This window comes from Tachysurus fulvidraco, chromosome 20 (genome assembly GCF_022655615.1).
Source record: "Tachysurus fulvidraco isolate hzauxx_2018 chromosome 20, HZAU_PFXX_2.0, whole genome shotgun sequence".
Taxonomy (NCBI): Eukaryota; Metazoa; Chordata; class Actinopteri; order Siluriformes; family Bagridae; genus Tachysurus; species Tachysurus fulvidraco.
This window is the reverse complement of record NC_062537.1, coordinates 5122821-5147079: the sequence shown is the minus strand read 5'-3', so window position 1 is coordinate 5147079 and position 24259 is coordinate 5122821. Positions and strand designations below refer to the sequence as shown.

Below are 24259 nucleotides of genomic sequence, written 5' to 3'. Positions count from 1 at the left end.
GTGCTGCTTTCTTATCATGATAGAAAATTAGTTTGTGTTAAGTGAAGCCAAGTGACGTTGAGAAACCTTCAATGGCGTTTTGAGCTGTGTTGCCAGATCTCTGCTTTTTATGCGCATAGGACCGCATGCCGGAGTGGATTTATTTTCTGGTTTTTGGATAACTCTGGGTACGAATTTGTTGGAATTATCTGGCAACCCGGATTTCAACGGAAGTATCGAGGAAGACAGTGAAGTAAGTGCTTTGTGCACGAGCGCAGAGTTTTCGTAGCTAACTAGTTAGCTGTTTCATTTAGTAGGGAAACAAAATGTTATGTTTGCTGCTTGTCTTACAGTTTTGTTTGTCTTACAGGATTTCATTTGTCCCAAAACAATTTCCAAAACCTGTCACACATACTAAACCTCCAGTAGTTAATTTAATTAGCTAGAAGAAAAAAACAAAAACATATTGGATTTGTTTTACGTGTTTATATTCCACGTTTATGAGAAATGTTTGGTTTTTTTGTTTTGTTCTTTCCCCCACTTTCTTTACAGGTTTCATTTCAGTAAAAACCCATACGTCAGGTTAAAGTCCCTGCATAAACAGCATGGAAGTCATATGACCACCCAGTTGCACTTCCTCAAACTTCCTCAGACTCACACCATCTCACTCCACCGTGCATGCAACTCCATTACTAATACTGCTCTAAAACTGACCTCTACAAGACTCTGGTCCGGCCTGGGAGACTCATGGCAAGTTCATTTTCAAGAAAATCACATGGGAACCGTCTCAGAAGACTGCCTGAAGGAGCTTCTGTGCTCCTGATATTCCTTACTCTATTCACCTGGCTGCTGAGGTGTGCAGAATGTGTCAAATCCAGCAATGTGATTCTCATCGTAACAGATGACCTGGACGTGGAGCTTGGTGGGATGGTAAGTGTGGTAGTTATTTCTATGTACAGTTGTGATGATCAGGCCCATTACCAAAATATGTCTGATCAAATATAATTCATTACAGACGCCGTTAAAGAAAACCAAAGCCCTGATCGGAGAGGCTGGTGTCACCTTCTCTTATGCAGTGAGTAAAATAAAAATTGCACTATTCTGTATCTTTCTTTGTTACTGAGGTCGTACCCTTACATCTGTTGTACCTTTTAATATGTACAGTTCACCTGGAAATGTAAATCTAACGTTATCTATATAAGGTTAGATTGTTTACCTCACACCTCCTGTGTTAGAGGTTTGGGTCCCATTTCTGTTTGCATGGAATTTGCATGTAATAGATAAAGTGAAACGTAGTGCACTAAAATGTTGCCACTCCAGTGACTAGAAGGGTACTATTTAACCCTTGTTTTAGTGAGTGTGCTGGAAAATAAGATAAAAATAAGGCATGCTTGTTGACTTAGAATACGCGACAAATCCTCATGTTTGTCTTTTTGTGTCTATAATATAAGCCATTTCATCTTTTTTTATGGTGTTAAGTACACAGCAACTCCTCTGTGCTGTCCCAGCCGGAGTAGCATCCTCTCTGGGAAATATCCACACAATCACATGGTCCACAACAATTCCTTGTCGGGCAACTGTAGCAGCCGAGCCTGGCAGGCTGGTCCTGAGATGCAAGCTTTTCCTGTCTACCTCACCAAGAAGTATTATCAGACGTTTTTTGGAGGGAAATACCTTAATCAGGTCTGGTTTTTTTTTTTTTTTTTGGTTTAGGATTGGTTGCGTGTTTGTCTTTATTTCCTGTGATTATAATAAACACATTTTACTGTGCTGATTTTTTTCCAGTATGGGATGAATGAGACAGGAGGTGTGGGACATGTTCCTCCTGGATGGGACCAGTGGCATGCACTGGTGGGTCATGGGGACAACCCATTTTTTCTATATTTCAAACATTTTTGTCATTTTCTTTTTTTAAGTTTGTTACACGTCTTTCAATTTCCTAAGAAATAAATTTTTTGGTGATTTATTTTTTTTTCTCTACAGGTGGGGAACTCCCAGTACTACAATTATACCCTCTCTGTGAATGGAAAAGCAGAGGTTCACAAAGATGACTATGAAAAGGACTACCTCACAGACCTTATTGTAAGAAAAAACAAAACTAATCTTATATACTTGTTTACTGGAATAGCCATTTTTAGTAATCCATGCTCAGTAATGTACGTCTGTAAGAGGCGATTCAGTGGTAATAGTCTTGTGTGCATAAAGGGTTGTCAGGTTTAAGGAAACTGAAACCATGCTAAACACCTACAGCTGTTATTTTCCACGCAACTCTAACCTATTATACCGGTGCACATCTTTAGCCAGTTGCAAAATTGCTGAGCTTTGTTTCCGTGTATATTCTGGGTTTTAAGCCTGATGTAACGTTATTTTTTTTCCCCCTCACAAACTAGCAAGCTACAAAGCTACAGTTGACCATTTTCTATCTTCTCCCATATGCTTGTTTATTTTATTTTATTCTATTTTATTTATTTATTTATTTATTTGCTTGCTTGCTTGTTTTTTGCTTGATTGATTTCTTGGAAAAGTCTTTGGTTTGTGGCGTGTGGTCACAACTTTTATTTCTACCCACAGTTAGTTCACATTCCCTCTTTAATAAACAAAAATATGAAAGAAAAGAAAGATATTAGAATGGTCTTCACCTTTACTTAAAAGAGTATAGAGACATTACGATGAAAACGAAAGCATGGACGGAAGTAGCAGAGATCGGCTGTGATGCTATTGAGTAGACATTGCTAGTACAACTTTGTTGTTTTGCCAGTCTGCTTGCATGTGGTCTAGTATTTAACATGAAACTCAAAATGAAAATGGTGTCTATAAATTATATACATGCATGTTATGAGTGTGCTGGTTAATGTAGAATATAGATGACACTTTTTTGTTAATGTTTTCTTGTCTTAGTTGAACAGGTCACTGAATTTCCTGAAAACACGAAGCCCCCAGCATCCATTTTTTATAATGCTGTGCCCTCCAGCTCCTCACTCTCCCTGGACTGCAGCTCCAGCATACCAGAAGAGCTTCAGTGATGTTAAAGCTCCACGTGATGGCAGTTTCAACAAACCTGGAAAAGTATCAGAATTAATGCTGGTGTCGTTGTTGATATTTTTCATATTGTGGGCATTGTGAGCAGTCTGTGTGTTTCTTTTTCTTCCTCAGGACAAGCACTGGTTGCTGCGTCAGCCTGTTAACCCTATGCCCAACAGCTCCATCGATTATCTCGACAATGTTTTCCGTAGAAGGTAGAGAAATGTTTGAAAAGGCGTTAAATGTCATTAATACTCACTTGCATGCATGGTGTTTTGACTGCTCTGTCTGGTTCTATAAAAGGTGGCAGACCCTTTTGTCTGTAGATGACATGGTGGAGAAGCTGGTAAAGACACTGATAGACTTAAAGGAGCTGGACAACACTTACATTTTCTTCACTTCTGACAACGGTTACCACACAGGTATTCGCTTCCCTTTCCAAGTTCCTCATAATCATATTTTATACACTTTTACACTCTGCACTATGTCGTCTTTTCGTTTCAGGTCAGTTCTCTCTCCCCATTGACAAGAGACAGCTGTATGAATTTGACATCCGTCTGCCACTTTTGGTCCGGGGGCCCGGGATCAAACCTAACCAAACTGTGCAGGTTTGTTCTGTACTTTCAGACACAATCTCATTGAGGCGCATGCATGGCTTTTTTTTTTTACGTTTGTTTGTCTTCTAGGCACCAGTCATGAATATCGACCTCCCTATGACCATCCTTGACATTGCCGGGGTTAATGTCTCTAACTTGGATATGGACGGGCAGTCGTTTCTTCCACAGATTGTGAGTGGAGATATTTGTATCACATTGTACAATAAAACATATTCACTGAATTTTATTTCATTTATCACAGCATCATACAGCATACTAATCTTTTACATTTGGACAAAAGTTCTATACTTTATATTCGGTAACCTTAATAAAAATAAAAATGGCCGGATAAAACCCCACAGTTCTATTCGTCATAAGCCCTATTCGGACGGGACTAGTTTTCCAAACGACGTTTGAGTTAGAATTTTTTTCAGCCGATGTCTGTCATTTCATGTATGGATTCGGACGGGACTAACATCTCTGTGTTTATTACGGAGGTAGGAGTGTCTGTGTTTTACATGTGGGCGTTGCACAAGACCACATGTCCAGGATGCGTGGATTGCGTATGGTCATATGACTGATCAATAGTAAAAAATGTTTAACATCATATGGTTTTTTTTTATAAACCCACTGGAATAAATACGTTTTTATATCATTTTTGACTATAGAAATGAAAGTACTCTTACCTGAATCTGATATTACAGTAGCCAGTCTTAACAATTTACGTGATTTGGCTCTTCTTGTTGATTTAATTTTTTTATTTCTTCGCAGGGTAGCAAACACATTTACATCCATTATTGGTGTGCAGGAAGCAGAAACTTGAATACCGGTGCGCTAGGGTTAATACGGTAGTTCACCTTGACCAAAACAGACAAGAAAACGCGTTTTGGAAAAAACATTTTCGGCAATCACAGACATTCGCATTCAGACGGGATTAGATTTCTCAGAGGAGTGCCGGTTTTGCTGCAAAACAGTAGATAATTTGCTCTGGAGTTTTTACACAGGTTGTGTGAGAAACAGACAGACATGGCAGATTCGGATGGGATTAAAATCACAAAGTACGTCTGTGAAACTGAAATTTCTCTAACGACCCCCTGTAAAACTAGCCCCATCCAAATAGGGCTGTTGATTATCTACTTCACATTTGACAGAATATTATACTCAATTTTCTACTCATTAAATTTACTAATATTTTCTTTTTCTTTTTTCATTTTTTTCTTTTATTTTGTAGAGAATTTCTGCATATGCACCATAATATCAAATAATAATCATAGTCTTTATGTCTTAAGTCTTTAAATATAGAATTGATCTATGTATAGTGTATTTTGTGTATTTAATCCATTTTCACAAGCTTTACATTTTTGACAGATGTATACACCACAGTTTTTTGCTCAAAAATGCATTATATATACATTTTATAGCTTCCTATTTTGATCTACGCACCAAAAGCCTGCATTCTGACCTTTTTCGTTCTCCATTTTTATATAAATAATGCTATGCTAGAACATCAGATCTATTATTAAACTTCCTATTTTGAGTAAACGAGTATTCTAAGTAATCTGAATGCATTAGACAAATGTCTTATATCCGTTTCTCTTGAACTCTTCTGGTTCATTTGTCTGCACTGTGGTTTGCTGTGGTGGTGGTTTAAAGGAGGCAACGTTACCGCAAGTCTTCCTTAACCGGTGGGGGGTGGGGTGCGGTGGGTTTGAGGATGCAGTTCAAAATGAAATCATTTGTCTTTTCTGTTTCAGGCTAGCTACCTTTAATTATAAATTGGTGTAGCATTGATTTCATTTCTGTGCTAACTTTTATTATTTACAATTAACTGTGATATCCAACATTTTAAAAAATTTTTTAATTAAATAAAAAAATGGAGACCTGTATATTTTTTTACAGTTCAGTTGTAACTAGTATCTCTGTTCTTTTATACAGTAGCAGAACAGTGTAGGAAATTAACTGTGACCTCATCCTACAGGCACCTTCGTTACGCAACGGCACTACACGGCCCGACTTCTTGGTGGAGTACACTGGTGAGGGCCTCTTTACTAAAGACCCAGACTGCCCCAAACTCGGCCCCGGTGTGTCTGTAAGTGTCTTTCTCATGTCATGCCTTCTTAATTGCTCAAAACGAAACAGTGACATTTCTACAACCTTGACTTTGATGCTTTGGTTCTACAGCAGTGCTTTCCAGACTGTGTTTGCGAAGATGCTGTTAACAACACCTATGCCTGTGTTAGGACTTTCAAAGACAACAACTTGCAATACTGTGAATTTGCTGATAATGAGGTAAGTGCTTGATTGCTTTAAGCAGATTCTTTTCTTTCTCATTGGAGATGTAAAGACCCAGAAACCAATTTTAATCATTATGGCTGCTCTGATTCAAAATGGGGTCTAGTTATGACTGACATGATTTAGCCTCTGTGCCTGTCATGTCTGGTAAAGGATTGTATGCTAGTAATTCCTAGTGAAAGTGTCTCTGACTCCGATGATGATTGAAAGATATTTATGGTGATGCAAAAAAAAATAAAAAAAATAAAGATTTTATTACAGTTGTAAAGACATGACTTGGGTCTACAGGACAATTTACCAAGAGCATCAACCATTTAAAAAATGTTTATAGACTGTCATGATAAAAAGTTTACACTAAACTTCCTTTTCCAAAAAAAACTGATTCGTATTTTAACGTCAGTGACAGTGATATGGAAGAGACCTGCAGGTATAAACCATGCGTTTCTCCCCCCCTCCGCAGGAATTTGTGGAGGTCTACAACTTGACGGCTGATCCAAATCAGCTGGAGAACATTTTGAAGAAAGTGGACCCTGCGTTGTTGCAGGCCATGAACCAGAGGCTCATCAAGCTTCAATCATGCAAGGGAGACAGCTGTCGACAGCTCTAACAGCTCCAGCACAACAGTTCTGTTCAGGCCGAAGTGGTATCCAAAGAGTGTGAGAGACTTTGTTTACACTCAGCCCTCTCTTGCTGCTATATTCCATTCCAAATTGATTTCATGTTGTGGAGGAACGCATCTGGTATTACGTACCTTTTAACTCTTCACACATATTTCCTACTAGATGCACTGCAAATAAGAATAATGCACAACGCGATAAAATCAGATGACAAACCTTACAGTAGCTCACCTCTTATTTCCATTTTGTCATTCATCATAATCATCTTCAATTATTCGGTAACTACAGCAAAAGTGATAATAGTTGTGCCTTTAAAAGACACACTGACATGTAGATGCATTATAGATTAATGACCATAATTCATAATGCCTACATTACTGACGTTACTTCGATATGTCCTTATTTAATGATTGTAGAATTCAAAATGACATCAGATAGGCCTGTAATGTGACGGGAATCATAAAAAAAAAACGTGATTAAAAATGTGTTTCACCTTCACCAATGTGTATTTTCCTGCCTTAATCTCTTTATACAGCTCTATAAAAGACATGCCAAAAAAAAACCATTCCCTCAAATGTGAATGTATTCATCGACCCAGCCTGGAGACGCGTTTTAACGATTTCCGATAGTCTTTGCTGAACTCGCTCGTTTCTCTTGGCTTGTTTATTGTTCTTAGGGGTTGAACATTTTTACAGGGTTTCTATGTGCGTTTGTGTGTGTTTTCTGGTGCATGTCACTATACAAAGTTATCTCTATCTGTGAGTCTTCTTTTTGTGTTCTGTTGTAAAACCACTGACAACAGGACAGATGTCAGAGGTGATGCATCAGGGCTTAAGCACTTTTTAAAAACAGGAACGTTGAATGTCATCTATTAAAGGGAACTGTCACGTTTAATAATTAATAAGCTTTGCCTTTTACATTGAAATGATCTGTGTGCCTTTTGTAGTATAGCTAGATATTTTGCAGGTAATTTCTTTGTCAGTTTTGCTTTCTTACGTATCCTGCTATGGGAAAAAGAAATAACATTGAACCAATAAATTCGAAAAAAAAAAGTTTAATGTCTAATTTATTGCTTCTTCTGGCGTTATCAGGAACACAACTTCCTACCGTATAATAGATGATGAGACCGTAAGCACTGGTTTTTCCATCTTTTGTCTGCATGGCACATTACCACAGACCACGTCTGATATTTGGCATATGAATTCATGACCAGTTAAAATTCAACATATTTTTGTAACAATGACGCAATAATAGTATTAGCACAGATTATATTTATTAATATTATTACATACATTAGACACACGATAGTCAGATTTATAGCAAAAGCGAATTAACTGCTGCTGTATCAATTCTCCTTAGAGATACTTGTAGACAATTTTATCTTCCAGCATCTGTATCTCCATCTTTACAGGACACTTGTAGAAGTGCGAGAGTAGTTCCTCTGTGTAGCCGATAAGAAAGTAATATTTATTAGGCTGGAGTTTCTGCAGCATCAGCGCACAGATGACCAGCATGTTGCCCCTGCGCTTGATAACCAGTTCGTTAGCAAGACAGCCGTGAAACGTGCCAAAGATGAAACGGCGGATGAACATGTCCTCTACAGTGCGCTCTGCGGCACCTTCTTCTCCCTGGAGGTTACCTACAGGAGGACACAGCGTTATTAATATCAGTAGCGCTAAAGTCCATTAGGATAAAAGACAGTTCTTCATTCGTTCCACTGTGAGATTTATTTTTGTGTAGTTATTTTGTCCATTAGGATTTTGCACGTTGGTGTATGTATACAGTAGTAGTTCGAGCATGCATTAACACGCCATTAACACAATTAGTTTTCCTGCATCTAATTTGATTTGATCATTTATTTTTAAACCCCTCAATAAAATAAAGCAAGGAACTCGAACCTGGGCTGAGAATCAAACTCACGGTCATGGATTTCAAATCAAACATGACCACTGCATGACTCTACGGCTGTTGCATTATAATTCCCATCAGTGATATACCAAGTTCGTGAGATTTGTTTGTTACACTTAACCTAGTCATTAGTTGTTGAGAAACGTTAGAACTTTACTAAAACTATTATCTTTTTTCTTAAATCTGCCTGACCACTTATTCATTCCCGTTCATCATTCATTAAGTTTTGTCTTTTGCAAATTGGTCCAGTACATTATCGAGTTTCTGTAGCGCTATAGTAAATTATGTAAATGTCACCGGCAAAATATAAACAGTGTATGTCTAGTCCACTTCCTGCAGTAAGTTCGATTCAGAGTTGAATCGCTTTCAGTACGATTCAGACTTGAATCAATTTCCACTTGGAAATGAACCGCTCTAGACTACTCTGCGAAATTAATTCCAGTGTTGTCATCTGGCTAATCAAACCCCACCAATATGAACTAGTTTGTGTGTGTGGTTCTGTCTGTATGTGTCCTCTTCTATTCTGGTCCTATTTAAATTAAATGTTAAATAGATAAACTAGTAGATTTAAAATTTAATTTCAGACTTATCTGGGTATGTTTTAGGACATCTGTCTCATGTGATCTCATCTGTTTGTTTACACCTTATGACAGGACACCTTATGACACATTGTGTGTCATGCGTTTGCTCTTGTGCCATCAGTAACTTCTTCTTCCTGTTTCTAGAAGAATCCTGGTCATACTCTTAATTTAATACTCTTAAAGTATAAAGAGTAGAACACAGTATTGTCTGGTAAAATTTGACACTTGAAACCTTTTTAAGTTGATCTTTCTTTGCTAGCAAGTTACTATGCATTAATATGACTCAGTACACATGAATGGAAAAGTGTTGCGATGATGTCACAACACATCTTGGCTAAAATCTGTGGAAAATCTTCCTCAAACATCATATAGTCAAGCATGCATGTCTATTAGTAAATCTGCATGTTCTTCATCCTCGCATTGCAGGTACCGCCTATCTGTGTTATGTAAATATTACACACATTTATGACATGAAATTCAGAACTGAAACCAAACCTAAGACTTACTTGTGTGTTGAGAGAGCCAGCCTTTCCTGTGAGCTATGTGGTGTGGGTGCAGGGCCTGTTCATAAGTTACAGGCCGGTCGCCTTTACCCACCCGAACGCGGGCTGCACGGTTCTGCAGATTCACAAAAACATGCAGTATTAAGACTTGGACACTGATGCAACAGTTACTCTAAAGCCTTTGTGTTAAAAAAAAAAGTCATAATGTTATAGAGGTATTTACTTCACAACAAGAATTATTGAATTATTGGTAACTGTTCTAAAAACTGATTGTAGAAAACAAAACACTGATTTAATTAATTTCCTTTCAAACAAATGTACTTCAAAGCACCAAAATGTTTTTATTCAACAATAGAATTTACACTTAATATACGGTTCAAAACTACTGATGGGGGACATTTTATTGAATACAAATGCAAATTTGCGAATTCCACTTTGAACAACTCATTTCTTGCCTTTAGCCAAACTTATTAGTTTATGCTTAAGTACAAGTTTAAGTTCAAGTACAACCCTTTCTATTATTAATCACCAACTAGGAAAGCAAAGTGCTTGTAGCACAAAAGACGATGATTTCTCAGCTACACATTCAGAAGACGGAGATGAAAATACACAAGAGACTTTCAGGGTCATTGTATTTAAAGTTAACACTACCTCCATTCATAATGATGCTTCAGGGTTGTCTTGTGAAGATTCATGAACTGATAAAGTCCAAGATATTGCACAAAACCTGGTTGCCTCTGCCAGGAGGTTATAAAATGACCAATAAACCAATTCAAAACTTGAATGTTGTTTATATTCACAATGGGTGCCAATAATAATGCAGACTTGTCTTGATGAGACCTTACACACCTTATAGCAAACTGCACTGGTGTTTATGCTCCTTGATCCATTGTTGACTCCAGCTGCAGAATTCAGTTGGCTACAAGCAATCTAGACATTAAACAAATGTACAAAAAATAATAATAAAATAAATAATAATAATAAAATATTAAATATCGCGAAAGACGAAGTAATTATGAGCAATATTTAGCTTGAATAAATAGCAGCTTTGTAACACACCGGATGTATCCCAAATAACTCGATAATGACGTTCATGTGCACTACATAGAATTAAAAACCCATTGCTACATTGTATCATGTAGTACACTTGTATAGGGAATAAGGGCATATTTAGGACACAGCCCAGTCACCAGGCAATACGTTTTCTGTTTTTTTAGTTCAGTTCAGAACCAAAAGACATACAAAGGGTCACGCATTAACGGTAAACAGATATATTTCTTTTTAATAAATCGATGAAATAAACATGAAATCTAATAAATTAGCTCCAAAATGAAACCATGCTTACAGATAATATTCTTCCCTGCCTGCTCAAGGACGCCGCCATTTTGTTTTCGTTTACATTTATTGACTCGTGCTTTCACTGAGTTCAGTTTGTTAATAAGCGCATTAGTGCCACCTAGCGGAATGTACAGGAATGTAAAGTTTCAAAAGGCTAAGTCAATTGATAAACATAAAAAAAGCATTTCAAAATGCTTTTTTTATGTTTATCAATTGACTTAGCCTTTATTTTTATTTGATTTTTTGTCTTTTGGTTAATAAAGATTTACTTATTATTTCATATCGAAATTAAAATGATCAAATATTTTCTTAACAACAATCATTTTGTCCACACAAATGTTACAAATCTCATGCAAGTTCTATTATACTCTATATTTTATGCTACATATAACAAGGTGCCAGTTTATGAGGTAAAGCTCCCTGGCCATTTTAACAGGAACTATTTTGTCCCACAACATTAAATATGAATACAAAGGGTTTAAAAGCACGCTGTGTCATGAATTAGTACATTTGAGAAATTAAATAAAACACATTAGGACGTGCTGTTATAGGAAAATAAACGAGCCACCGCGTAGAATTTCTCTAAAACAGTACACCTTTTCATATTTATTATATATATATATATATATATATATATATATATATATATATATATATATATATATATATATATATATACACACACACACACACAGAGACACACACACACACACACACACACATAATAAAAATTATAATAAAAATATTAAATATTCTATTTGTGTGTGTATGTATATATATATAAATTATTTATATTTATCAATTATTTTCAATAATTCCAACTTTTGGAACATCTCTACACAGCTGCACCAATTTCATTTAGGAGACTTTTATTTTGTTTTGGTTCGCCCGGAAGTAATCGGTAACCCCCTTGTCCTTCTGACGATCTCGTATTTTCCATGAGCTTGTCAGTGTGTTTTGGTTTGGCTCAGTAAACAAAACAGTCTCAGCCTCAAGTCGATTGCTTTCTTTCTTTACTTTTTATTTAAATATTTTGTCTGTTAGTGAACGTCCTTGTAACGATGTCGTCGCCGTTGGAGATGACCGAGTTGTACGACAACGCGTTGCTAGGAATCTTGCAGCATGTTGGAAACATACAGAATTTTCTACAGATCTATTTCGGCTTTTTGTACAGAAAGACAGACTTTTATCGGCTCCTGGTCAACCCAAATGATAAAATGGGATTCCCACCTGGAGTAGCAGAAAAAATGGTCCTTAAGGTAACATCTTGGCTTTAATGATAGATCATTTATCGCCCTATAGAAGTTTTCAGCTTTGTTTATTGTCACCTGTCATACTGCAGATCAGCACAACAAACATATATTACAAACCAAAGAAGACAACAACAAACCAAAACAACGAATTGGTACATCATGCACGATAATTTACAAGTAGTTAGTTTAGATTAATTAATTAAATTAATTACTTAATAGTGTCTCTTTCTTTTTGTCTTCCTTATGAATGTTTTCTCTTGTTTACTTCTTAAACCACGGTAATTTACCAATAATTCTCTTTTTTAACACTTAATAAGTCACATTTGTTTTTAATCTGTTTATATTTCTGTTATATTTTAATACCATGGAGGTTCTGCGTAAAAAAAAATTTAGTACCTGTTATCACCTTACAGCAGTTCTAAAGAATCCTTTATTTACTTTCTTCCACTTAAATTTAAAACAACAACCAAAAAAAAAAAATGCTGAAAGAAACCAAAATTAAAAGCAAAGCCACTATGATCAGAATTGCTTTTGTTAGTTTGAAACCTAGTAAAAGTTGCTGTGTAAAACATTTGATTTCATTGGGAATGATATCCTGCCACTTACCGGGTTGTTGTTCTTATTACTGAATGTATAGAAATGTAATAAAGGTTAAAAAAAAACAAATGTTTAATCTTTCTTCGATTTTTTCTAGACATTTAAGTTGTTCGAGAAGCTGGCAGTGCAGGACAGAGAGAGAGTGATGAAGCTGGCTGAAGAAGCTCGAGCTGTTCCTACTGTAGTGGAGGAAATCGAAGTTCGATCACAGCCAGAAGAACCTGCAGAAACCGCACAAGAATCCAGGTCTGTTGCATCGTCCTCAGAGCCGGTGCCTGCAGGTGCAGGGTCTGCGAACAGCAATGAGGTGGAGTCTGCAGAGAGCGAACAGCCAACAGTGGCACCTGCGTCTGCACCGTCTGCACCATCTGCACCATCTGCGTCTGCACAGGGGGCTGCTTCAGATTCTTCTGCAGCTGAGCCGTAAGTTTAATTCAGTTCTTATTTCTTTTCAGTTTTATTGCTGATGCTGATTTTAAAATTGGAACTTTAAAAGAAATCTATAAATTCAGGATATCAGTTTGAAATTAATAAAAACTCTCTGAAATGATCTGAGGAAGAAATCTTGAGAGGAACCAGAACAAACCAGGGCGACACCGAAGAGTGTAATTATAGATCGTTTCCTCTTCTACAACTGTGTATTGTATGGTCAAACTGATCAATAGTGTAACCAGGAACTTTATTTTAGTTCTAACATGAAGTCTGTCTTGTTGAAGTTATCCAATGTTCACTGATGGAGACTTGAGTGCAAAACTGTTCGAATCAGGTACAGTCCAAAACCAGTTTCATGCAAGTGGTACCAACCACAGTATTCTCATGTAGAGTACCTGGACCTCATAAGACTTGTCCACTCTAACACTTCATGTTCCAATATCAATTGCCTATTCTATCTATGTATTTGGGTAATTGTACTAAACAGAGATGTGTGTATGGAGCTATATAATAAGTGTGAATGGGCTGCATCCCAATTTGTGTACTACCATTTTAAATAGAGAGTTCAAATTAGTAATTTATTGGCAGGTAATTATTAATTCATTAAATACATTTTGGTAAATGGAACTTTCCGGACCAGACCACAGAGCTTTGCGGTCTTTATTAGTGATGGATGACATTCCCATTGACTAGAGTCGAAAACCCGGAAAGTTCCACTCGCTCAGCAGCTTTGTGTCTCTTCACATGAAACTAAAACGCAGACTTTTAGAAGAGGTGATTAATAATAGATAGGAGCAAGGTGTGAATATATTACAAATGCTGTGCTGTATTGTCTGAAGGAATAATACACAGAATACACAGAAGCATACAGAAGATCAGGTTGTTAAGCTCAGTGGAGTGTGGTGTCCTGGGATAAACATTCACATGGGGAGATGTTGACCTTTTCAACAATGCAAAGTTTTGAAAATCTTTATCTTGCACATGTCCTAACAAGAGAGAAACCAAATACACTGATTGTCTAAAGGCAATTGCTATATAGAATCATAATCTCTGTGGAACTTTCTAGAAATCTTTTTGTCTTCTTTCTGAAGTGACCGAATAGTAGTAGTAGTAGTAGTAGTAGTAGTAGTAGTAGTAGCCTTTATTGTCACTGGACTGTACCAGCGAAATTAGCCATCAACCTGTCCATACAATATGACAAGGGGGGCCAGGACAGGAAGACAGATTATTGAAAAAGAAATACAGCATAACATGAGGGAAGGAAGGAGAAAAAAACAACCCCAGTGTGGGAACAGGAAAAACACCTCAGCATCATAAGCACATAATCAGTACACCATAAACACACGACTTGCAACAGGGAAGGGGAGTGGGGGGTGGAGGTAATCCAGCACAGGCAAGCAGCCATTCCCGGCGCCGATCACCAACCCGCTTGTCAGACTGGCGGTACAAAGCGGCGAAGGCATGGGATGGGGGGTGAATGCATATCTTTATACATGTGCATGTGTATGTATGTAAATGTGTAGGCCTGGAGAGTCGCTGCTCCCAGCATCAAATCTAGGTGCCTCAGTCCGCAAGATTGTCATAGCAATACACAGTAAGTTGCCATGGAGACAGCCTTGATCAGGTCCCAGACAGAGTCAACAATCAGCAGGTGTCTGTGGAAATGGGGGGAGGAATGCAAGAGCGTCTCGCTGTAGTGCTCTTCCAGGGGAGTTGTTGTTCCAACAGCGGCCTTGGCCGAGGCCAGTGCTGGTTGAGGGGAGCGGAAAGCAGATAAGATTGGGATTGTTTGGTCTTGGGGCAAGTAGACACATTCCAATTTACACGACTACTCTCTTAGTCCATTCTGGTCTCCAAATCGATCCATTTTCCTTTCCAAAGCAGTGAGCTTCTCCTTGATGTTATCCAAAGCAGTGAGCTTCTCCGTGATGTTATACATATTGCGGTTAATAGTCCCAGCCTCAATGCTGACCGCTCTGCCCACTGCATCAATCATGACGGGCAGCCTTGGGAGGTTTTGGACAGCTGTTACCTTTTTCTGATTTTCTCGATAAACCAGTGTAATGCCTAATCCAATCAGCAGAAATCCTGTTATCATGGTTCCGAATAGGTAGATATCTTCAATGTCCTCCAAGGAAAGAGCGGCCAGACACACGACCCGCCACCTCTCCCACTCGTCCATCGTATAGCCAGCTGCGAATGTTCCGGCAGGGCAGTCAGGTTCCATAGAACCCAAGCTTCTCGTCGAGAAGATGGTGTCAGTTGCGTTGAGAGACCAGTTTATCAAATCCATGATATTCAGATTTTTAGTTTGGAGTGCAGTGCGGAGAGAGTCTCTCAAAGTATAAGACAATAGACGAGACGAGATGAGACGAGAGGAGCAAAGCAGGGAAAGTAAGGGGGAGGAGAGGGAGAGAAAATGCGACCGCCTTTGTTGATAGCCAGAAGAGAAACGATTTTGAGAGTTAACTATGTTTCGTAAACAGAATTGTCTTTTTGAGGACACTACCATACCATGTATTATTTGGTCTGCAGCAATGTTTAGGTAAGTGGTAGGTTTCAATGTATCATCCACATGGTTTCCCAGCAGAACAAAAGGGATTCGGCCAATTTTGTCCACACAGGCTGCTTGGGTACTTGTTCAGTCTCTTGTAATCTCAAGACTGGATGACTTCAACTCACTGCTGGCAGGTCTACCTATGGCTGCAATTTGTCCTCTTCAAATGATCCAAAATGCAGCTGCATGACTTGTTTTCCACCTGCCTAAGTTCTTGCATACCACCCCACTGCTGCGATCCCTCAACTGGCTTCTGGTAGCTGCACGCATCAGATTCAAAACACTGATGCTTGCGAACAAAGCCAAAAATGGACCAGCTCTCTCTTACCTCAAAGCCCTCATCACTCCTCGCACTGCATCTTGCACCCTCCGATCTACCAGCACTGCTCGACTGGTTCCACCATCTCTCCAGGTAAGAGGTAAGTATACTACAAGACTCTTTTCTGTTCTGGCACCAAGGTGGTGGAATGAACTTCCCCTAGGGGTCCGGAGTCACCGCTATTTTCAAACGATGGTTGAAAACCTATTTACTCTTCAAACACTTCACTTTCTTCCCTGTTTATTGCATTTGTGTATTAAAAAATGTAACTTTGAACAATGATTTAGGCTCATGGTATCTTAAGTCTGAAGCCTAGTGAGCCAGAATTCATGCATTCAATGATAGAAACTTAAGCACTTTCGTACGTCGCTCTGGATAAGGGCGTCTGCCAAATGATGTAAATGTAAAGTGAGTCGAACGCACCTGGCTGTCCACATGGAATAAAAGAAAATATGATTCAACAGACCAGGCCACCTTCTTCCACTGCAGTCTCTCAGATCCTTACACTTGCTCATTTTACCTGCTTCCAAACTCATCAACTTCACCATCAACAGAACTGACAGTCCACTTGTACCCTAATATATCCCACCCCTTCAGTTGGTGTGTCATTGCCTTTAAAAGTGGCATTAATTGAGATGTGGTTTGTTTTGCAGTGGCCAGGCCAGTTTCCAGGCAAGCCCAGATAGCTACAACGGTGCTGTCAGAGAAAACTACAGCTGGTCACAGGACTACTCTGATGTGGAAGTTCGTGTTTTTGTCCCACCGAGCATCGTCAAGGGCAGACAGGTACCATACTGTACAGCTATGCTTTTTCTATCATTTTAACGTTTTTATATAATATAGAGTCTCGTGTTCCATGGTGTAGTGTATCAGTGTACAATATGATCAGCTTACTGCAGTTTTTAGTAAAATGAGACTTTTGAACGGCTTGCTAAGTAGGATTTTTTGTGTCATGAGCACCGAGCACCTGTGTGCTAATAAGTGGATGAATAGTTTTTGTTCTTTTATATATACCTAGGGTTAAAACGATGGTGTTATTTGTGCAAAGCTGAGACTGAGCTAGCTATTGATGCGATTGTGAATATATTTACAGCTGAAAGCATTAAATACTCTAAACTTTTATGCATGGAAATATTCAAAATTGGTTTAAAATTTAAACACCTGGACATTGCGCATTCATTTCAGGCTTAATTATTCATACAGAAACTCGTATGTTAATGACCATCTGTTCAAACAGCCCACTTCACCGTTGATAATGACCCCAAATTAGCTTGAGCCCACTTAGATAATTTCTCAGTCTCTCAAAGGGATCAATTGAAATCCCCCTTAATATAAATTCTTCATCATCGAGCCATTGTTGCTCTTCGTCATCAGCTCGGACGCTTTCTCTTTGTGTGCGCAGGTGTCCGTCAGTCTCCAGTCTGGTGGCGTGCGTGTGGCGGTGAAGGAGGGGGCTTCAGAAAACGTTCTGATGGAAGGCGAGTTCACGCACAAAATCAACACAGAGAATTCTCTGTGGAGTCTGGAACCAGGCCACTGTGTACTGGTGAGAATTATTTTTAGACACCGTTCATGATCTGTTATTATATCACCAATCAGAGGCTTAACTGAGTCCAAAAGACCCAGTGTGTCAGTGTTTATGCGGGGAATTATGTCTGTGTATTCAGAGATGGGTTACACAAGCGCTGAAGTGGATATTCTGGGCATTGCATTTAAATTAAGCAAATGATCTGTGTGTAGTCCATGTAGCAAGGTTGCCAGATTTGTCTTGGGTCAAAGAATCAAGAGAAAAGACACCTTCAAAAGCATCTAGACCATTACCGTTAAACACAAAAAGCCCAAAAATCATTTTTATTGCTGTCTCGGACAGTTTTGTGGACTATAAATGGTACTGTTCATTAATTAATAGTGTCCTATTTATTTTTTCATATTGGCCTTAATAAAGTATTCCGTAGTTTTTAAGTGATATTGAGAGCCCCAAGTATGTAATTACGTCTGTGTGAGTTGTGTGCTTAACTCAGCTTTGAGTACAGACCAGTCATTTCTTATAATGAAGGCTTTAAATTAGAAAGAGTTCTTCCACAATTTGAGGTGATTTAACTTAATGCTAGTCATTTTTTTGACATTTCCTTCAGAACTTTCAGAATAACTGACAATGTGCTGTTTTTTTCCCCTCTCGTAGCTATCTCTGAGTAAATTAGGGGAAGTGTGGTGGACTGCCGTGCTTAAAGGTGAGCAAGAAATTGACGTAAACCAGATCAATCGCGAGCGCTCCATGGCCACTGTGGGCGAGGATGAGCATGCAGTGTTAGACCGGCTCACCTTTGACTACCAACAGAAACTACAAGGAAGGCCTCAGAGCCATGAGCTGGTAATGTTATAGAAGCTACAGATCATTATAGAGGCAGCGAATTGACTTCACTACTGATGCTTTTCTGTGTTGTTGTTTTTTTTTTTTTTCTTTTAGAAAGTTCACGAGATGTTAAAGAAGGGCTGGGACGCCGAGGGATCGCCATTCAAAGGCCAGCAGTTTGATCCGTCCATGTTTGACATAACACCAAACGCCGTACAGTTTTAAACTGAAGAGACTCTGGAAGATACTGGAAGAGAGAAGCCAAAAAACAATCATCCCACTTTCATATCACCATATATATATACTGAAGTGTCAAGCACTGACAACTCTGGTGTTTACAGTATGATGGACGACATGACAGCACTGCAGAATTTGAATTGCTAAAGCTGTACAAGATCAGTTTCCCAAATGGCATGAGGATTCATTCAGATCTTGAGATGTTACTTTATTTTTTATTTCAGTGCTGTTGCAGTAAATACATCATCTACTCACATGGCGTATGGATTATAAGTTTCTGTAGGTTCTTGCTAAAATAACTGAAGTAAATCTATTAAACCACTTCAGAAGGTTCTAGAATAAATGAACAACGTTCTACTGAAAGATACTACAGGTGGTGGGGTATGTGTCATCCATCAGTTCTGAACATTACCAAAGGTTCTTCAGCCTTGTCGAGTATTTGTCAGGTTTAGGAGTTCTGATTTTTTTCCAGTTTTGTTTTCCATTCAGTGTTTTGATTTTATGTGCCTGAATTTAATAAAATACATTACAAAATAATGTGTCCTTCATACTGCCCTCCAGATATACAGCTCAGATATACGAAATACTGTTCGACGGAAAAATATTTAATATTTAAACGCTATGAACATATTGTATGTCTTTCCACTTCAAGGTATACAATCGAGGAAAGAAACCTGGTCATGATGCATAAACCCTGCCGACTTGAAAGAGAATATTAACTAGGTCACATAAGTGTCCATGCGAAGGACAAGGGAATGAGTAATGATCAAATTATAGCGAATCTCCCAGGAGACTATCGTCTTAACAAGTACACGTCAAATCCTTTGGCTACATGAAAGCCACTTTAAAGTTAGTAAATGAATTAATCTTTCATACATTCTAGTGCTCGTCTCGTATTCTTCACTTGAGTGCTGGTCCTTAAAGAAAGGAAACTCCACCTTGAGATGAAAGGATACTGTGGGCCAAGATTTTTAATAATAAAACCATTGGTAGCATATTTTGATAGACTATAATAATCAGAAAATGTCTCCAGTATTAAAACACATCAACAGCAGTGTCAGATTTTCTCAAGAAGATTTATTTCAATCTCAATTTTAGAAGAATTTCAATGAATAGTCTTAAAATGTCATCATCTTACACGTTGAACTGACTACAAATAGTCAGGTGAGGATTTTGAAATAATGTCAACATTTAGAGATAAAGAATTTTGAAGTGATATTTTGGAGATTCTAACTCAAAGCTTTTCAGATAATTATTCAGGATTTTGAGATATTTAGTTGAAAAAATGGAGATAAGTCAGATGTTCAAGTGCACATTTTTGAGATGAAGACTTTGCAAAAAATCCAGATTTCTGAGGTATTATGAAGTTTTGTGGGGGGGGGGATCTCAACGTTTTAAGATAACAGTTAAGGATTCTGAGGTAAAAAAAAAAATAAAATAAAATAATAATAATAATAGTTCAAATTTACTTTATTTTCTTTTTCTGTTCTATCTGGAGGAAATCTGCTTCCAAACTAACACAGACATTTAATGTAAACGAGGTGAAGTTGCTCTGCTAAATACGCTATGTATTAGTTGTTTCTGGCGCCCCCTGGCGGCGAGATCATGTCAGTGCTGTACAGCGCAGCGGAAAACAAACTGTACTGCAGTCACACGGCGCATTCGGTGAGCGGGTTCGGAAGGCGCTTGAGCCACTCATCACCCAGCCTTTATCCCTCACCCCAGCACACATCTCTGTTTTTTTTTTTACTCAAGCTATCATATAAGTTATCAAACAACGCCAAGATTTTTTTCCAGAAGCATTTCTGCATCCAGAGGAATAACATCTCGGATATATCCATAAAGCCGAAAAGGAGGAGAGAGAAAAAGAGACATGGCAACGACAACCTGTACACGCTTTACAGACGAATACCAGCTTTATGAAGAACTCGGAAAGTAAGACAAGTGCTTCCTGCTGTTTGGGGGGAGTTTTAAATGCACGTCTGGTGTGTCGGTATTAAATCATTAGAGTCATTAGGACTGGTTTTAATAACGGGGTCTGGGGTGTTTCATTGGGTCTGTAAAGTGAAATAAGATCATTAAAATCCAGTGAAGCTGAGCGCGTGCCTCCTTGTGACGGGCTGTTACATTAAACTCGCGTGCGCTTGTGCGATTGTAGATCTTGTTGTTTGTTGTGAGTGAATTTTAGGAACTCTATCGTTTCACACACACACGCACTCGCACGCACGCACACACACGCACCGAGCTGCAGAGTGACATTTGGGGCTGTGAAAATAAAATAAAATAATAAAACTCGCGAGGCGGCTGTTTGCTGTGTATAATCAGAGTAGAGACAGAAGGAGACATGCCTGGCCCCTGACGTTAGGGGATTATTTTGCGCTCCTCTCTCAGTTAGCATTACGTTTCTTCGCCATGTTTTAGTGCTGAATGATTAGCTTACACTATCGGCCTTATGTATAAATATATATTTATTATATAATTACCCAGAAGGTTCGTTTAGTTGCCTGCTGTGGCGTGGTCGTAACCGCACGAGACCACGCGCCAGGTGAGTTCATCCTGACAGGGGCTGCTTTCTGATTGGCTGCGTGTGGAGTCCTGCATTATACTGTATAATCATTCGCCACTACTATCGCCTCACATCTATCTATCTATCTATCTATCTATCTATCTATCTATCTATCTATCTATCTATCTATCTATCTATCTATCTATCCGTCTATCTATCTATCTATCTATCTATCCGTCTATCTATCTATCCGTCTATCTATCTATCTATCCCCGCCCATTATCTCGTAAACTGTAATGAACGTCACGTGACCTAATTTGCATATTGTAACACGATAGGCTGTTACATTTTGTGTAAGTTAAGTTTTTTCTGGACAAGTTATTTTTTTCGTACTTACTTTATAGAACAGAATAACGACAAAATGACTTTTTTTTTGCCATAAATAATCACTAAACTTTGAAAATGTATTCAAAATGGATACATTTTGCACACATGGTGTATTTTGATAGCATGCAGAATATTCAGCATCAGTAGATGCCAGTTAAATTCATGAATATTCATGATCACGTTATTATTATTATTTTTGCTTGACTCTCATACAGTTCCTTATAATCCAGGGGAATAGTATATCTTACCTGAATGTTTGTGTTTTACTTGATTTACTCTCCTTGAACCCGAATCGCACATCTTTATTGGCTGTTTGTTGTGGACAATGGCTGCTGAGAGCTGCAAGGTTAGGAAACCCTGCTAAAGTGGACCGTGTTGTGTCCTCATGTGTGCACAATCTTCAGCTGAAGTGTAAACGTTGCCTCTGAGGCATCCTGTGCCAGCGAAACCAGAACACCTCACGCTGACAGAACCCGGCTGGCTGGTCTTCTTCAAACTGGGCTTTTTTTGTGTGCTCCTGACAGGCAGAAAGCACTAATTTGGCTCAGGGTCTCCTCAAAGATGGGATGCTATAACGAAGGATTCATGCTTTACCAGATCTTGATCATGGAAGCTGTCCTTTGCATTAAATAGCATAAGATTATGCTTTCTGTATGTTTCTTACAATTGAGTATAATAATACATTGTCATGCCTCTGTGACAGGAGCATAAAATATTATGTGATGAACAAAACGTGTGTGATCATTCTCCTTCGAGTCTCCAAAATCAAGTTGGCCAGCAAGCATAGCTTTTCTCGTCGTCTAACGTCTTTAATGGTTTGTTTTTCCCAAGGTCAGCTCTGATTTAAAGGGCAAACCCAGTGGGCTTTTGGTTTGAGGCTTACGTTACAGGCCAGGCCACTTATCCCCTAGAGTGTCAGCAAATATACCACTCAAGACCCCAACACGTATTGTATAACGGAAGAAAGGTGCACTAAAATTAGCTGCTAAAAGATGACATCAGGCTTTGGTGCTCATGTCCCTCTAGGGTTTGTTGCGGCAGCTGTTCCAAAAAGATTTAAGGAAACCTGGTAATGTTTCACGTAATTGCTAAAAAATCTGGGCAGCAGTATATTTGGTTGTCTGTTAGTGTTGTTCATACACTAATATGAAAGTTATTTTCCACATGATGATATGACCTCAGAAGCGAAACTGCATCATTTATTCTGGTTATTGTTTCGCTCAAAACAAACCCTGATGGCATTTCGATTCGAATATTTTCAGCCAAGTGATTTCAGATTTTGTGTTTTCTTTCTGCAGGGAAATTTTCCTCATCTTGTCTTTTTTCCTTTCAGGGGAGCTTTTTCAGTCGTGCGCCGTTGTGTCAAGCTGTGCACGGGCCAAGAATATGCTGCCAAAATAATCAACACCAAAAAGCTCTCAGCTAGGGGTGAGTAAACTATGTTCAGATACAAAGATATGGGATCTGTGTAGACCTCCTGTTATCGCTGGTCTGGAGCGGAGCATCATGAGTCCAGCTGTATTTATTTGGGTTTGGGCAGTTTAGTGAAATTCTAAACTGAAAGCATCAGTAGGCGAACAGGGTGTCGATGCCCACATGATGTCATATCCCAGTTCAGTTCATTCTGTATAGCAATCTTTAGATTACTTTAAATGCTTTAATAGGGATTACTATAATCATGATGTACAGTGAAATCTGAAACACTTACAGGATTAACAAAAGCAGTATTTCTATATTAAGCTGTTAGATGATGTTCAAACCTTCAGACTAAATTTTAATGATGCGTCAGTACTGATACTGGGTATTAGGTATCCATCTAATACCATGTTTATTTACTGGTACTTGGAAATAATCTCCCATACGATCATCTGACACTATGTATAATGTGAAGCGATTGATGATGGCACTCGTTAACCAAGCAGACTATAAAAATGAATCACAGAACAACAGGAGCGACTACAGCTTCATGCGACATCGAGCAACATTTTAAAATGGAAAAGAAAAGGAGTTTGTAATGGTTGAAGCATTTATAAATTGTCCCTCAAAGAAGACGTTTTTTTGCAGATGTCAAGGTAGGTGTAAAGCAATGTACATGTTTAAGTCAATTCGTCTTACTATTATAAGGCCACAAACATGACAAGGCATTGTTGGTGTGACTTAGGTGTTGGCTGAGAGGGCATTATTAAGGGTCCTGCTGGCCATGTGAGAGAGAAAGGGTGTGCAGGATGGTCGTCAGGCTGCTGAGGCAGCTTGAGCACTTGGCACACTGCACTGTGTCTGTGAACCCAACATGCCTGGACCAAGATCACTCACTCACTCACACATACACACACACACACCTTGGAGTTTAGGGTAATAGTTCAGGATTTAATCATTCAGCATATACGATCATAACTGGACATCAGGAGCATAAGGTACAGCGCACACACACACACACACGTACACACGTAATCTCCCCACAGGCCGCAGGGAGGTCAAAATGCTGCAGTCTTGTCCTGTGGCAGATTCCGACCGCTTGCCATCTGTGCTTCAGTTGTTGTCATTTTCGATGCAATACCTTGGAGTGGAACCGGATCTCGTTTTGATTTTCGCTCAGAACTGCGTGAGCACGCCCACACACAGACCGTTTTTTTTCCTGTGATGCGGGAGTAGATGTGTTATCGTTATGCAACCTTAAATAAAGTGACACCACCTCGAACAAGTGGTACAGTTTGACACGATTTATCACAGTGGAATAACATCATCTAAAAATATCACACTTTCACGGTGTCACGGTAAAAAAA

At 38.7% G+C, this 24259-nt stretch overlaps 4 protein-coding genes across 48 annotated transcripts in view; 3 read left to right on the top strand and 1 right to left on the bottom strand.

Annotated features, from left to right (window-relative positions):
* The first annotated feature begins 94 nt into the window (after nt 1–94).
* On the top strand, nt 95–7003 carry gnsb (glucosamine (N-acetyl)-6-sulfatase (Sanfilippo disease IIID), b). The gene is made up of 14 exons (XM_027139612.2): nt 95–232; nt 532–909; nt 995–1054; nt 1459–1662; nt 1765–1830; nt 1963–2061; nt 2878–3045; nt 3133–3215; nt 3304–3422; nt 3505–3608; nt 3687–3788; nt 5575–5685; nt 5778–5885; nt 6349–7003. Exons 2-14 carry the CDS (start codon nt 727–729, stop codon nt 6493–6495), a joined length of 1554 nt encoding a protein of 517 aa, XP_026995413.1. The 5' UTR covers nt 95–232; nt 532–726; the 3' UTR covers nt 6496–7003.
* A 753-nt stretch (nt 7004–7756) lies between these two features.
* On the bottom strand, nt 7757–10968 carry mrps24 (mitochondrial ribosomal protein S24). The gene is made up of 4 exons (XM_027139615.2): nt 10843–10968; nt 10347–10427; nt 9501–9612; nt 7757–8144 (listed from the first exon to the last, which is right to left on the bottom strand). Exons 1-4 carry the CDS (start codon nt 10879–10881, stop codon nt 7861–7863), a joined length of 516 nt encoding a protein of 171 aa, XP_026995416.1. The 5' UTR covers nt 10882–10968; the 3' UTR covers nt 7757–7860.
* Nucleotides 10969–11720: 752 nt separating this feature from the next.
* On the top strand, nt 11721–19117 carry nudcd3 (NudC domain containing 3). Its single transcript, XM_027139734.2, has 6 exons — nt 11721–12094; nt 12783–13108; nt 16647–16779; nt 17396–17539; nt 18176–18364; nt 18461–19117. Exons 1-6 carry the CDS (start codon nt 11897–11899, stop codon nt 18569–18571), a joined length of 1101 nt encoding a protein of 366 aa, XP_026995535.2. The 5' UTR covers nt 11721–11896; the 3' UTR covers nt 18572–19117.
* An 873-nt stretch (nt 19118–19990) lies between these two features.
* Nucleotides 19991–24259, top strand: part of LOC113638374 (calcium/calmodulin-dependent protein kinase type II subunit beta) — a 49846-nt gene continuing 45577 nt past the window's right edge. For 7 of the 45 annotated variants that reach the window (XM_027139483.2, XM_027139481.2, XM_027139478.2 and 4 more), the window contains exons 1-2: nt 20014–20518; nt 22810–22904. In XM_027139483.2, coding sequence (XP_026995284.1) covers nt 20457–20518; nt 22810–22904 — 157 coding nt within the window. In that variant the 5' untranslated portion in view covers nt 20014–20456. Of the gene's footprint in view, nt 20519–22809; nt 22905–24259 lie in introns of all 45 variants that reach the window. The other 38 variants (XM_027139467.2, XM_027139465.2, XM_027139472.2 and 35 more) reach the window with 23 other exon arrangements.

Excerpts from the sequence above, each read along its gene's own strand:
- gnsb (XM_027139612.2), top strand. The coding sequence starts at position 727 with ATGGCAAGTTCATTTTCAAGAAAATCACATGGGAACCGTCTCAGAAGA. Across the intron at positions 2,062-2,877 it reads ACTACCTCACAGACCTTATT|TTGAACAGGTCACTGAATTT; the intron begins GTAAGAAAAAAC and ends TTCTTGTCTTAG. Across the intron at positions 3,046-3,132 it reads GTTTCAACAAACCTGGAAAA|GACAAGCACTGGTTGCTGCG; the intron begins GTATCAGAATTA and ends TTTCTTCCTCAG.
- nudcd3 (XM_027139734.2), top strand. The coding sequence starts at position 11,897 with ATGTCGTCGCCGTTGGAGATGACCGAGTTGTACGACAACGCGTTGCTA. Across the intron at positions 13,109-16,646 it reads GATTCTTCTGCAGCTGAGCC|TGGCCAGGCCAGTTTCCAGG; the intron begins GTAAGTTTAATT and ends TTTGTTTTGCAG. Across the intron at positions 17,540-18,175 it reads AACCAGGCCACTGTGTACTG|CTATCTCTGAGTAAATTAGG; the intron begins GTGAGAATTATT and ends CCCCTCTCGTAG.
- mrps24 (XM_027139615.2), bottom strand. The coding sequence starts at position 10,881 with ATGGCGGCGTCCTTGAGCAGGCAGGGAAGAATATTATCT. Across the intron at positions 9,613-10,346 it reads CCAGTGCAGTTTGCTATAAG|AACCGTGCAGCCCGCGTTCG; the intron begins GTGTGTAAGGTC and ends GTGAATCTGCAG. Across the intron at positions 8,145-9,500 it reads CTGGCTCTCTCAACACACAA|GTAACCTCCAGGGAGAAGAA; the intron begins GTAAGTCTTAGG and ends GTCCTCCTGTAG.